We start from the raw sequence: 13953 nt of genomic DNA on the forward strand, positions 1-13953 counted from the left end.
TGTTGCACTAGATAAGGGCTCATGTGGTTGGAGGTAATATATTAGCATGGATAGAGGATTGGTTAATGGACAGAAAATGGAAAGTAGGGATAAACGGGTCATTTCCCAGTTGGTAGCTGTAACTAGTGGGATGCTGCAAGGATCAGTGCTTGGGCCTCCGTTATTTACAATCTATAATAATGACTGATGAAAGGGCCAAGTGCAATGTATCCAAGTTTGCTGATAGAAAGCTAGGAGAACACAGAGCCTGCAAAGGGATATAGACAGGTTAAATGAGTGGGCATTATGGTAGCAGACGGAGTATAATGTGGGAAATGTGAAGTTATTCACTTTGGTAGAAAGAGTTATTTATTTTAAATGTTGATGTTCAGAAAGATTTAGATGTCCTCATACAGGAAACAAAGTTAGCATGCAAGTACAGCAAGCAGTTAGGAAGGCAAATGGCATGTTGACCTTTAGTACAAGGGGGTTGGAGTACAAGAGTAAGAAAGGCTTACTACAATTGTACAGGGCTTTGGTGAGACCACATCTGGAATAATGTGCACAGTTTTGGTCGTCTTATCTGAGAAAGGACACACGTGCCTTGGAGATGCTGCAACAAAGGTTCACCAGATTGATTCCTGGCATGTGAGTGTTGTGCTATGAGGAGCGATTGAGTAGATTGGTCCTGTGCGCTCTCGAGTTTCGAAGAATGACAGGGTAGATGCTAAGAGGTTGTTTGCCCTGTTTGGAGAGTGTAGAACTAGGGGGCATAGTCTCGGGATTTAAGACTGAGATGAGGAGGAATTTCTTCACTCAGCGGGTTGTGAATCTCTGGAATTCTCTACCCGAAAGGACTGTGGATGTTGAGTCGTTGAGTATATTCAAGGCAGAGACATAGATTTTTGGACTCTCATTTGAGGATATGGGAATTGGGTGGGATAGTGAAGCTGAGGTTGAAGATCATCCATGATCTTATTGAATGGCAGAACAAACTCGAAGGGCCAAATGGCCTATTCAAAAGTGGATATATTGGGAATGAGGGGGAGGGGAAATCTTACTCATAATTATGATCTTGAAGGGTTTTCCCCAGTTCCAAAATGGAAGATGATGGGACACATTCTTCTCCAAATTCTCCGTTCTCGGTCAACTCTCCCTTTGTGTCTTCCATTTGGTGTATCTTTTTTCTTGGTCTGGTGTGTCCTTTACATAGCCAGCTTCGTCTGGTCCCTCATTCTGGAACAAACTCAATCTTTCAAGATCAGAATTATGAATATGATTCACTTCTTTCAATATGCCCACTTTCAGTCATCATAGGCAGTCCCTCGAAATCGAGGAAGACTTGCTTCCACTCAGTGAGTTCTCAGATGACTGAACAGTCCAATACGGGAATTAGTCTCTGTCGCAGGTGGGACAGAAAGTCGTTGGAGGAAAAAGTGGGTGGGGAGTCTGGTTTGCTGCATGCTCCTTCTGCCTGCGCTTGTTTTCTGCATGCTGTTGGCGACGAGACTCGAGATGCTCAGCGCCCTCCCGGATGCTCTTCCTCCACTTTCAGTATTCACATCTATACAGCATGTATGTAAAGTTGTGTAGTTAATACATTAGCCTATAATAAGTGTTAAAAATTATAAAGCTCATTTCCAAAAAGTTGGTTTGTTTGTAATTTCCATAAATGATCTGAAGGTTGCTGGCTCAGTTCTATGTTTTACTGTATTTATCTTTTTAAAGCAGAATACCCACAGTGCTTCATTTCTCAAGGAAGAAAATCCCCTTTAAAATAAGGGGATATCCAGAAAATATTTTCTTGCAGTCTTGAGAGTTGAATTGTTTTTTTTTTACCCATTCTAGTCTAAGAATCTGGTGACATGAAACTTTCAAGCCTTGAAGTGATTAATGCCTTTGACCAACTAGGATTTCTGTGTTTAATTTGTACTCTTAGTTGAATAAATTTAGCTTGTACCTCCTTTTTATGGAGCAAATAATTTGCACACCGAGTCTGTTGTTCTGACAGTAGGTTGCTTGACACTAGTTGTGCTGGACTGGCTCCTGTATTTCTTGGCTCAAGCTGACACAGCTCCATAAACTAAAATGTTTTCATTGTTGAGTCACAGTGTCATGCCAAAGTGAAACTGGTCTATGTATTTATTGGAAGGTACAACAATTACAATGAAGGATCAACTTAATATTGTGGGCTTCTGACACATAAGGGACCAAAAATTGCAGTCGGAGGCTTCCCGTGGGTGATGACTCCGACCAAAATTTTTTTTTTTTTAACGGAAATATCTGGTGGTCCAGCGTAGGGGCCCACGTATGTGCAGCCTGGGATCATGTGGGCCGGACCAACCAATGAAAATGGTACGGAGATCACCATTTCTGTGAAAGGGGATACCTGTACCCCCAAAAACACAAACATTTAAAATAAATAAGAAAAACACTTCACATATTTAAAATTAATTGAAATTTAATTAAATTAAATGTTTTAGACAAAGTTTTTTTGAAATATTTTTAGTATGTTTTAATAGGAGTAAAAATAAACTTACCTTAATGAACAGGGTTTTTAATATAAACATTATTGGTAAGTTTTATTTTTCTATCTTTTAAAACTCGTACACCTCCTTTTACCAGGTGTAAGAGTTTGAAGGACATTCGCTGGTCAAGAGTTGGGCAAAATAGCCCAAACCTCTGCCTGTGAAGACCCTTCTCCCGGGGATGCATTGGATCTGTCAAAAGAAACGTTAACAGTTCAGAAGTGCTGGATTTCGGGGCATGTGCATGGTGCACCATGAATCGGCACTCGCTGGGCCTCTACGGTTGTGTGCACACATCGTTCGCACCCATAAAGAACTCAATTTTTGGCCCATTGTGTTCTCTGGGCAATGTAAATATTAGAGCTTCCTCTAGTGGTAGCAATTGGGTACTGTAACTTTTTATTTGACTTCACAGCCTTTATACCAATTTTCTGCAAAAATGCAAATCCCAGCTTTTTGTTACTTGCAGGACTCGATTTTTTTTTTTCTCTTTCTTCTCACCTCCCCCCCCCCCCCCCCCTGCAAACACCAAGTCTAGACAATTTTAGTTGTTGCACAGGAAATGTTGTGCAGTTACTGGATATTGCTCATCAATTTAAATAGATTTAGTTAAGCATAATCCATGATAAATTTTAACATGTTTCTATTATGCTTGCTTTGTTTGACTTTTAGTTGGTAATTTTGTTAATCTTTGGCGGTGAAACTACAGTTGAAGATGGTTGAATTCTGTTTAGGTAATCACAATCTAATGGTGATAGTTTAATTTGGAAACACTGAGGCTCTTTTTACAGATAATCATTTGCAGAACAATTTTAGAGATCCTTAACATTGGACAGAGTAGACTTGTAAACTTGACATGGACATAACTGAGTTTGAAATAATATTTTCTTATATAGAAATGCTGTAATGCTTTCAGGTCTCATGCTGTTGCCTGTGTGAACCAGTTCATCATCAGTAGAACTCAAGCTTTGATGTTGCATATCGATTCTTTCATTGAGGTATGTTTACTTTTACATTGGGATAAGGACTGTTGTAATTTCTTGATTTTCTTTTTAAAGAATGACTACTGTTTGTTTTGAGATTTTAAATCATCACAATTATTAATTGGAACATCCTTTTCAGAACATTTATTTTTAGTCTTTTGATTTGTGAACCCTAGTAATATCAGGGCTACTGACATAGAAGTTCTTCTGATTAACTGTACAAGGCAGCTGACTGAACAACAGTTGGTTCAATCATAAACCAGGATCTTTTGCATTTAAAGGTTGATGTGACTTTTTCTTTTTCTTCCTCAACTACAATTTCCTTTAATATACTCAAATATTAAGAGTTCCAAAATATTTACTGTTTAATACTCTTCATTTGAATAGTGCATCAATAATCCAGGACACTCGCTGCTTTTTTTAATGGAAAGATGGATGGAATGACACAATTAAATCCCCAAAACATCAATAGAAATCCTGTAATCTCATGTAATATAAATGAAGTAAAACTTAGTCACCATAAACTAAAACTAAACATTGACAAAATTGCAGAATGCAATCCTGTAATCTCGTGTAATAAAAATAGAATCTTTGTAAACCATTAGACATATCTATCACAAATTGGCATCCTTGTGCGAAATCTCATTGGCAAATTAGTAAACCATCGACTATTGTTTTATGGCCATCTCATTTACTATTCGTGTGCACTTGGTCAACTTGACTTGTTCCATGTTTGATTGACAGGTCTCTAGATCAATGATTAAATGCAGGCCAAACAATAACTGGTTTGTCAAGACTTCGGTTTATACAGCTAAATTATTGATCCCTGGTATCCGCCTGCCCAGTTTTATGGTAACTTGTTCTGGGTTTTGATCATCGTGATTAGTCTGTCAGGAAAGTAACTGAAGAGGCTTATCTGTCATTGCTTCTTAGCACATGACCCATAATATATGGCACTTGTGATTAATGGCTTCATTTTAAAGTTTGGATTTTGGTGATGGAAAGAAAAGCACATCTAAAACTGTTTAGGTGGAAGCTTTTAATCAGTTGCTTTTGAGTATGTAAGGAATATTAAATTAAAAAAAATAAAATGTCTCTTCTGCAACTAAACTTGTCTACTCATAATTAGTTTTTGCCGCTTTGGGTATTTTTTTTATTATGACATCGTCCTGAAACTGCAGTAGAAAGTTAAGTCAGTGAGAAACATCATCAGGATGTGCATCTATAGTGTCAAAATGTCTGCTCGCTTTCGATTTATAACTTAAGCAATGGACTGGAGGAGTGCTTATTGTACTGCCCTTTGAAATAAGAGGAAAATCACAAGGAGACACCTTGTATAATTAATAAGCCAAGATTTACAGTGTTGAGGGTTTTCTATTTGATCCTGGGCTCTCTACAAATTACATAAATATTGCACAGGTAATGGTATCCTCCAAGTCATGGGGAGTAAGGGCTCTCCTACACGAATGGGGTTTCCAACTCGGTTCAACTAATCCTGGAAATTCGGTCTCATGACAGTTGCGACAGTCTACAAATGTGTGTCTGCATAAACATATTTCCCAGTAAATGCTCTGGAGTTTCATTGGATTACCTTATGGATGATTAACAGCTTGTTGAGACTTCACATGCACAAATAACTTTCCCATTTTCATTCATATCCTTACGAAAGAAAAGAACCTATGCTGAGTTGTACTTGACTGTTCTCTCTCTCTCATTGGGCTGCATGATTTTCTTTCTAAGGGGTTTCTGGATATTGAACCTGCCAAAAAAAGTACTGGAAACACTCCTCAGAGCTCTGGAAGGGTCCATAACTAAAACATCGGCTTTAGCTCTTCCAAGGCATGAACCGAAATGAGGAAGTACTTTTTTCCCGGGTTGCCAGAAGATTGATCATTCATTTCAGCAGACTGCCGGATAATCTAGGTTTGGCAATCCTGTACAGGATTGGTATGAGACACTGAACCTGCACCAGAATGAAAATCCATAAACTTAACAGTTTGTGGATTGCGTTGTGCGTTATTATCTAGTCAGTAAGGGGCGATCTAGTTTCTTTTCAAATTGTGCTACAAAATCAGATGCCATGTCCTGGGCCTATTGAAAGTGACTTGTTACTGTTTGTAGGGCTGTCGCCTGTCAAAATTTCCATATGTTCGCTAAATATTACTTTGGTTTGGCCAAAGATTATTTAGATACTGGTGTCCTTTGGAGTGAGGGAAATGTTTCCTCTTAAGGCATTGAGGTCATTCCCCTGTCGCATGTGAAGAATACTGTAATGCAGAATAATAATTTACTCTTATGTAAGACCATCTTAAAATGGAAACATCACCCGGCTAAAGAATTGCTCTTTTCCCCTTGCCACAGACATTTGCTTTGGCTGCCGCTCCGGATCCGTGCCATTCAATGCTTTTCCTCTTTCCTGTTCTCTCTCTCCCTCCCTGACCGTTCTCCCTTGTCATCATGCCTCCTTTCACCTCTCCTCTCTTGGATACTCTGTTCTCTACCCCAATCCTTCATTACTCTTCGACCTTCCTACTCGCCTGCCGCTGCCCCAGGCTTGACACCCCCCCCCCCAGATAAGCCTACAACTTCCCTCTGTGCCCTCTACATCCTACGAAGGACCCATCGAGGCACTCATTGCTGCCTCCTTACGAGCAGCAACCCCAACTGTCCCATCCTCTCTCGCCGACCAACATGCCCACTGGAGGCTAATCTTGCCAATCTCCTCCCCATCCAACTCCTTCCATCAGCTACCCCCCCAGCCTCAGTGCTGACCTTATGGATGCAGCCATCACCGACCCTCTCCGCATCTCCCTCCAGAACGTCCGTTCGCTTGCAATCAAGGCCCTTTCCCATCCATGACCTTATCGTGGATGATGGCATTGACATCATGGCCTTGATGGAAACCTGGTTACCTGGTTGGCAATGACACCTTAACCTTAAATGAAGCCTCCCCAGCCTGGCTATACCTTCCACCACATGCCCCGCTCAGACCACTGTGGTGGTGGTGTGGCTCTCATCAGCAAATCACACCTTGGTCTGTCCCCCTACTCCTCCGGCACGTTCTCCTCCTTTTGAGCATCTCTCCCTACTCCACCCTCTCGCTTCTCATTCCCTATCGCCCACCCAAGTACCATAAAAATTAACGATATTTCTTCACTACTTTCCTCCCTCAGCCTCTGTACTGAACGACTTCTCACCCTTGGTGATTTCAACCCCATCTCAATTCATCATGCTCTCCTCTGAGTTCGCTAGCCTCCTATCCTCCCTTAATCTCTCCCTCCATTTAAATTCCCCAACCCATATTCACGGCCACCCCCTTGACCATGCCATCTCTCGTGGCCTCACTACTCCCATCGTGTCAATCGCAGATAAGGCCATCTCTGACCACTTTCTCGTATCGCTCTTCATCCACATCCCCCTTCCATGGGACACTTGATTGAATCAACATACCAGATTTTGGGGGAAACTGATGGTAAATTGACCCTGCAAATAGTTTTTTTCTGACACTTGGCCTTTTGCTGTTATGCTTTATTCAGATTAATATTTTTAATTGTACTACTTTGGAAACTGCTTAGCAGCTTAATTACCCCCACATTTTATATTTGTGTATCTTTTGAATTTTCCCATACAAACTTCCATTTAGTTCAAAGGAGTAAGGGGGCAATTGTTAGGGCTGGTTGTGACGCATTTTTAATGTTTCCTAAAATATCCTGGTCTGAGATTGGCTTTTCAGACTGTTGGATGGATGAGTTAACGAGGGTTGTCTGAATGAAAGATTCAGAAAACTAAACTTTGTTATGCTAGTGGGAGCTGTGAACAGACAATCAAGCAGCAGTAGTAGTGAGGAAATTAGGGATGCGTGCAATAAAGCTACAGCAATTATCATGGATAACTTTAATCTACCTATAGATTGGGCTAACCAAACTGGTAGCAATGTGGTGGAGGAGGATTTCCTGGAGTGTATAAGGGATGGTTTTCTAGATCAATATGTCAAGGAACCAACTCGAGAACAGGCGATCCGAGGCTGGGTGTTGTGTAATGAGAGAGGATTAATTAGCAATCTTGTCATGTGAGGCCCCTTGGGGAAGAGTGACCATAATATGGTAGAATTTTTCATTAAGATGGAGAATGACACAGTTAATTCAGAGACTGGGGTCCTGAACTTAAAGAAAAGTAACTTCAATGGTATGAGACGTGAATTGGGTGGGATAGACTGGCGAATTATACTTAAAGGGTTGATGGTGGATAGGCAATGGCAGACATTTAAAGATCACATGGATGAACTTCAACAATTGTACATCCCTGTCTGGCGTAAAAATAAAATGGGGAAGGTGGCTCAACCGTGGCTAACAAGGTAAATTAGGGATAGTGTTAAATCCAAGGAAGAGGCATATAAATTGGCCAGAAAAAGCAATAAACCTGAGGACTGGGAGAAATTTAGAATTCAGCAGAGGAGGACAAAGGGTCGAATTAGGAGGGGGAAAATAGAGTATGAGCGCAAGCTTGCAGGGAACATATAAAAACTGACTGCAAAAGCTTCTATAGGTATGTGAAGAGAAAAAGATTAGTGAAGACAAATGTAGGTCCCTTGCAGTCAGAATCAGGTGAATTTATAATGGGGAACAAAGAAATGGCAGACCAATTGAACAAATACTTTGCTTCTGTCTTCACTAAGGAAGACACAAATAACCTTCCGGAAATACTAGGGGACCGAGGGCCTAGCGAGAAGGAGGAACCGAAGGAAATCCTTATTAGTCAGGAAATTGTGTTAGGGAAATTGATGGGATTGAAGGCCAATAAATCCCCAGTGCCTGATGAGTACTCTGGGAAGCAGACCAAGTAAGTAGCCCTAGAAATAGTGGATGCATTGGTGGTTATTTTCCAACATTTTATAAACTCTGGATCAGTTCCTATGGATTGGAGGGTAGCTAATGTAACCCCACTTTTTTTTTTTAAAAAGGAGGGAGAGGAAACAGGGAATTATAGACTGGTTAGCCTGACGTCGGTGATGGGGAAAATGTTGGAATCAATTATTAAAAGATGTCATAGCGCATTTGGAAAGCAGTGACGGGATCGGTCCATGTAGCATGGATTTATGAAAGGGAAATCATGCTTGACAAATTTTCTAGAATTTTTTGAGGATGTAACGAGTAGAGTAGACAAGGGAGAACCTGTGGATCTGGTGTATTTGGATGTTCAAAAGGCTTTTGACAAGGTCCCACACGAGGTTAGTGTGCAAAATTAAAGCACATGCTATTGGGGGTAATGTATTGATGTGGATAGAGAACTGGTTGGTAGCCAGGAAGCAAAGAATAGGAATAAGCGGGTCCTTTTCAGAATGGCAGGCAGTGATTGGTGGGATACCGCAAGGTTCAGTGCTGAGTGATTTAGACGAAGGAATTGAATATAATATCTCCCAAGTTTGCAGATTACACTAAGCTGAGTGACAGTGTGAGCTGTGAGGAGGATGCTAAGAGGCTGCAAGGTGACTTGGACAGGTTAGATGAGTGGGCAAATGCATGGCAGATACAGTATAATGTAGATAAATGTGAGGTTATCCACTTTGGTGGCAAAAATAGGAAGGCAGATTATTATCTGAATGGGTGACCGATTAGGAAAAGGGGAGGTGCAACGAGACCTGGGTGGCATGGTACATCAGTCATTGAAAGTTGGCATGCAGGTAGTGAAGGAAAATGGCATGTTGGCCTTCATAGCGAGAGGATTTGAGTATAGGAGCAGGGGGGTCTTACTGCAGTTGTTCAAGGCCTTGGTGAGGCCACACCTTGAATATTGTGTGCAGTTTTGGTCTCCTAATCTGAGGAAGGACATCTTGCTATTGAGGGAGTGCAGCGAAGGTTCACCAGACTGATTCCTGGGATGGCAGGACTGACATGAAGAAAGACTGGATCGACTAGGCTTATATTCACTGGAATTTCGAAGAATGAGAGGGGATCTCATGGAAACATATAAAATTCTGACGGGATTGGACAGGTTAGATGCAGGAAGAATGTTCCCGATATTGGGGAAGTCCAGAATCGGGGGTCACAGTCTAAGAATAAGGAATAAGCCATTTAGGACCAAGATGATGAGAAACTTCTTCACTCAGAGAATTATGAACCTGTGGAATTCTCTACCACAGAAAGTTGTTGAGGCCAGTTCGTTAAATATATTTAAAAGGGAGTTAGATGTGGCCCTTGCGGCTAAAGGGATCAAGGGGTATGGAGAGAAAGCAGGAATGGGGTACTAAAGTTGGATGATCAGCCATGATCATATTGAATGGTGGTGCATGCTCAAAGGGCTGAATGGCCTACTCCTGCACCTATTTTCTATGTTTACAGCACGCAAATAAATGTTATGTCCTGCAGTTGAGAGACATTTGACTTGCAATTTCTTATTCTGAAGTGGGATTTGGAAACATCGAAAAATTGCCCGTCAGCTATTCCATGTGCATTAAAGATACTTCAATTTATTTTGATAAATCTCCAAATGTAAAACTTTGAAAGCAGATTCATACTGGCTAACCGTTCAACATGTTGCAGTTTTCTCCTGTTGCAAAGTGACAGTATATGTAGTATTGTGATTTAGTATGTTGTGAGCTCCTCAGGAATTTTGAATTCTGACCACTTAATGCAGCTCCGCTCCTCCTGCTGATGCTAACTTTTGGGCACTGACTTCATTGCACCAAAGAAAGCCCACAGAGAAAGAGAAGTAATGCCTTTGCAACTATCTATCGTGCAATGTATAAAATGAAATGCAGTTCTAAATATTAATTACTGTTCTCTTAGAACCTGTTTGCATTGGCTGGAGACGAAGAATCTGAAGTACGAAAAAATGTGTGCCGTGCGCTTGTTATGCTGCTGGAAGTTCGAATGGACCGGTTGCTTCCTCAGATGCATAACATTGTTGAGGTGAAAACTACATTAAAGTATTATCGGCTTGTTTTATTTTGCCGATAACAGCAGCCAAATTTTTTTTTAAATGAAGTAATTAATTAACTCAGAAGCACTTTAGGATGTCCTAAGGTTCTGAATGGTGCAATATAAATACAAATTTCTCAATAGTCTGCTTAACCCTTTTCCACCAGTAAATTGCAATCTTTTTCTGCAATACTTTTGTACTTAGAGTAGATTTTGTTCAGTTTATTCAAATTTAATCTTGTTGTGCAAGTCATGCCACCATCTGGTCTCTGACAATCGTAAAAATATTCTCGAGTTTAAATATTACAATGTAAGCTTACTATTATGGTATAAACACTGTTCTGTGTAAAATGCAGTAATTCTTAATAACCCAATTATGCAGTTACCTTGTTAGTGTTTTGACATTTCTATTTATTTCGTTTGGTGTTGGACAGAACTGTTGCTTTCAAAGCCATGTTCTATAACATGTAGCTTTAAATATTTAAATAAACACGAAGTTCTTTATTGAAACTTGACGCCCACTTGGGTTCGCAATATGTTGAGCATTACTGATACTGAAGGCATTATTTTGCTACAGTACATGTTGCAGAGGACACAGGATCAAGATGAAAATGTAGCACTGGAAGCTTGTGAGTTCTGGCTAACATTGGCTGAACAGTCCATATGCAAAGATGTACTTTCTGGACATATGTCATTGTGAGTAACTGGCTCGTATAAACATTAATATTTAATGTGCTAATGCTTACAAAAGTGCTTTTTCTGATGTGCGAACATACTGGTTCGTTTTATTGAGTTAACAATCTTGTAGCTGAAAGTGCTTCTTCCCTGGGTTGTCAATCAGGTATTCAAATACATAATCAGGAATTTAAACATTCTGTTGAAATGCAAACCTTGAAGCAGTATTTTAAGATGTTTTTGGGGAGTGGACATGAAATGGAAAAGAATGAAATCTGTATACTGCAGCTACACTTCCAGCAGAAATAAATTATTTTTAAAGCTACCCAAACATCCTGGCCAGAAATATTACAGTAGAATACTGAAAATGTAACCATTTAATGGCTGTTGAGAAATGGGATCCCCCCCCCCCGCCTTGCCCCTCATGTACATGCTGCTCACTAATAATGCCAAAAAGAACTTGGGAAGATCATTTGGTACTGAATCATATCCCTTTGTTCAGTTGAGTGTCCATCAGCTCCAAAAGACTTCATGTTAGAGCTGCATGATCTAACTGCAAGGTGATTAATGAGTTGCAAATTAACAGGGATTAGAAACTGAGGTTAGCTGACACCAGATTGGGAGCATTAGGAAATTGTTCCAATATAATTACAGCAGAGAACATGTTTTGGGGAGTGCGGGGAAGAATGGTGGGGAGCAATTCCAAGGTGGATTCAGTGACTTTGGAATTGTAGAGTATTAGAAACCTTGCCATGGATGCCTTTCAGCAATCTTGAAGTCCTGCACTGATGCACCATGTAGTTAGTGCTATTCCTGCAGCAGTGTAAAAAGTGATGTTGCTGGAGACTGAATAATGGAATTACATATCAGCTGTAGCTATTTTGCAATTCCTTCGAAAAGCTAATCTCAATTTTTGTCCAAGTATGCAAGTAACTCCATATTGATTGGACAAATCAAATTTGTCAGGGTAGCCTTAAGGAAGAGTTCATAGTGCATAAGGAATGGGTTCCTTGAGCAGTATGTAACGGAACCAACCAGGGGGCAGGCTATCTTGGATCTGGTCCTGTGTAATGAGACAGGATTAATAAACAATCTTCTCGTATAGGATCCCCTTGAAATGAGTGATCATAGCATGGTTGAATTTAAAATTCAGATGGAGGGTGAGAAAGTTGGATCTCTAACCAGCGTACTAAGCTTAAATAAAGGAGACTATGAAGGTATGAGGCCAGAGTTGGGTAAAGTGGACTGTGAAAATAGATTAAAGTGTAGAATGGTTGATGAACAGTGGCATACATTTAAGGAGATATTTCACAACTTTTAAGAAAAATATATTTCAGGTGAGGAGGAAAGGGTGTAAAAGAAGAGAGAGCCATCCGTGGCTAACTATAAAGAAATAAAGGACGGTATCCAATTAAAAACAAGGGCATACAATGTGGCCAAAACTTGTGGGAGTACAGAAGATTGGGAAGCTTAAAAGCCATTAAAGAATGGCTAAAAAAAATGATTAAGAAAGGGAAGATATGCTATGAAAGTAAACTAGTATGAAATATAAAAACAGATGGCAAGAGTTTCTATAGGTATACAAAAAGGAAAAGAGTGACGAAAGTAAATGTTGGTCCCTTTTAGAGAACGAGACCCGGGAATTAGTAATGGGGAACATGGAGATGGCAGAAACTCTGAACAAATACTTTGTGTCAGTCTTTGCGGTAGAGGACACTAGCAATATCCCAACAGTGGATAATCAAGGGGCTATAGGAGGGGAGGAACTTAACACAATCACAATCACGAAGGAGGTGGTACTCAGTAAGATAATGGGATTAAAGGCAGATAAATCCCCTGGACCTGATGGCTTGCATCCTCGGGTTTTAAGGGAAGTCGCGGCAGGGATTGTGGATGCATTGGTTGTAATTTACCAAAATTCTCTGGATTCTGGTGTACCCAGCAGATTGGAAAACTGCAAATGTAATGCCCCTATTTTAAAAAAGGAGGCAGACAAAAAGCAGGAAATTATAGACCAGTTAGCATAACATCTGTGGTTGGGAAGATGTTGGAGTCCATTATTAAAGAAGCAGTTGCAGGACATTTGGAAAAGCATAATTCGGTCAGGCAGAGTCAGCATGGATTTATGAAGGTGAAGTCATGTTTGAAAAATTTGCTGGAGTTCTTTGAGGATGTAACGAACAGGGTGGATAAAGGGGAACCAGTGGATGTGATGTATTTGGACTTCCAGAAGGCATTTGACAAGGTGCCACATAAAAGGTTACTGCACAAGATAAAAGTTCATAGGGTTGGGGGTAATATATTAGCATGGATAGAGGATTGGCTAACTAACAGAAAACAGTCGGGATAAATGGTTCATTCTCGGGTTGGCAATCAGTAACTAGTGGGGTGCCGCAGGGATCAGTGCTGGGACCCCAACTATTTACAATCTATATTAACGACTTGGAAGAAAGGACCGAGTGTAACATAGTTAAGTTTGCTGACGATACAAAGATGAGAGGAAAAGCAATGTGTGAGATGGGGACACAAAATCTACAGAAGGACATAGGCAGGCTGTGAGTGGGCAAAAATTTGGCAGATGGTGTATAATGTTGGAAAGTGTGGCAGAAAAAAAATCAAAGAGAAAGTTATTATTTAAATGGAGAAAAATTGCAAAGTACAGCGGGACCTGGGGGCACATGAGCATGAAACACAAAAGGTTAGTATGCAGGTACAGCAAGTGACCAGGAAGGCCAGTGGAATATTGGCCTTTATTGCAAAGGGGATGGAGTATAAAAGCAGGGAAGTCTTGCTATAGTTATACAGGGTATTGGTGAGGCCAGACCTGGAATACTGCGTGCAGTTTTGGTTTCCATATTTACGAAAGGATAT

At 40.4% G+C, this 13953-nt stretch overlaps 1 protein-coding gene across 5 annotated transcripts in view; it reads left to right on the forward strand.

Annotated features, from left to right (window-relative positions):
* tnpo1 (transportin 1) overlaps positions 1-13953 on the forward strand; it is a 172831-nt gene that overhangs the window by 94470 nt on the left and 64408 nt on the right. For all 5 annotated transcript variants that reach the window (XM_070885929.1, XM_070885930.1, XM_070885933.1 and 2 more), the window contains 3 exons: positions 3424-3505; positions 10276-10398; positions 10985-11103. In XM_070885929.1, coding sequence (XP_070742030.1) covers positions 3424-3505; positions 10276-10398; positions 10985-11103 — 324 coding nt within the window. The remainder of the gene's footprint in view (positions 1-3423; positions 3506-10275; positions 10399-10984; positions 11104-13953) is intronic.

Source organism: Pristiophorus japonicus, chromosome 1 (genome assembly GCF_044704955.1).
Source record: "Pristiophorus japonicus isolate sPriJap1 chromosome 1, sPriJap1.hap1, whole genome shotgun sequence".
In the NCBI taxonomy this organism is placed as follows: Eukaryota; Metazoa; Chordata; class Chondrichthyes; family Pristiophoridae; genus Pristiophorus; species Pristiophorus japonicus.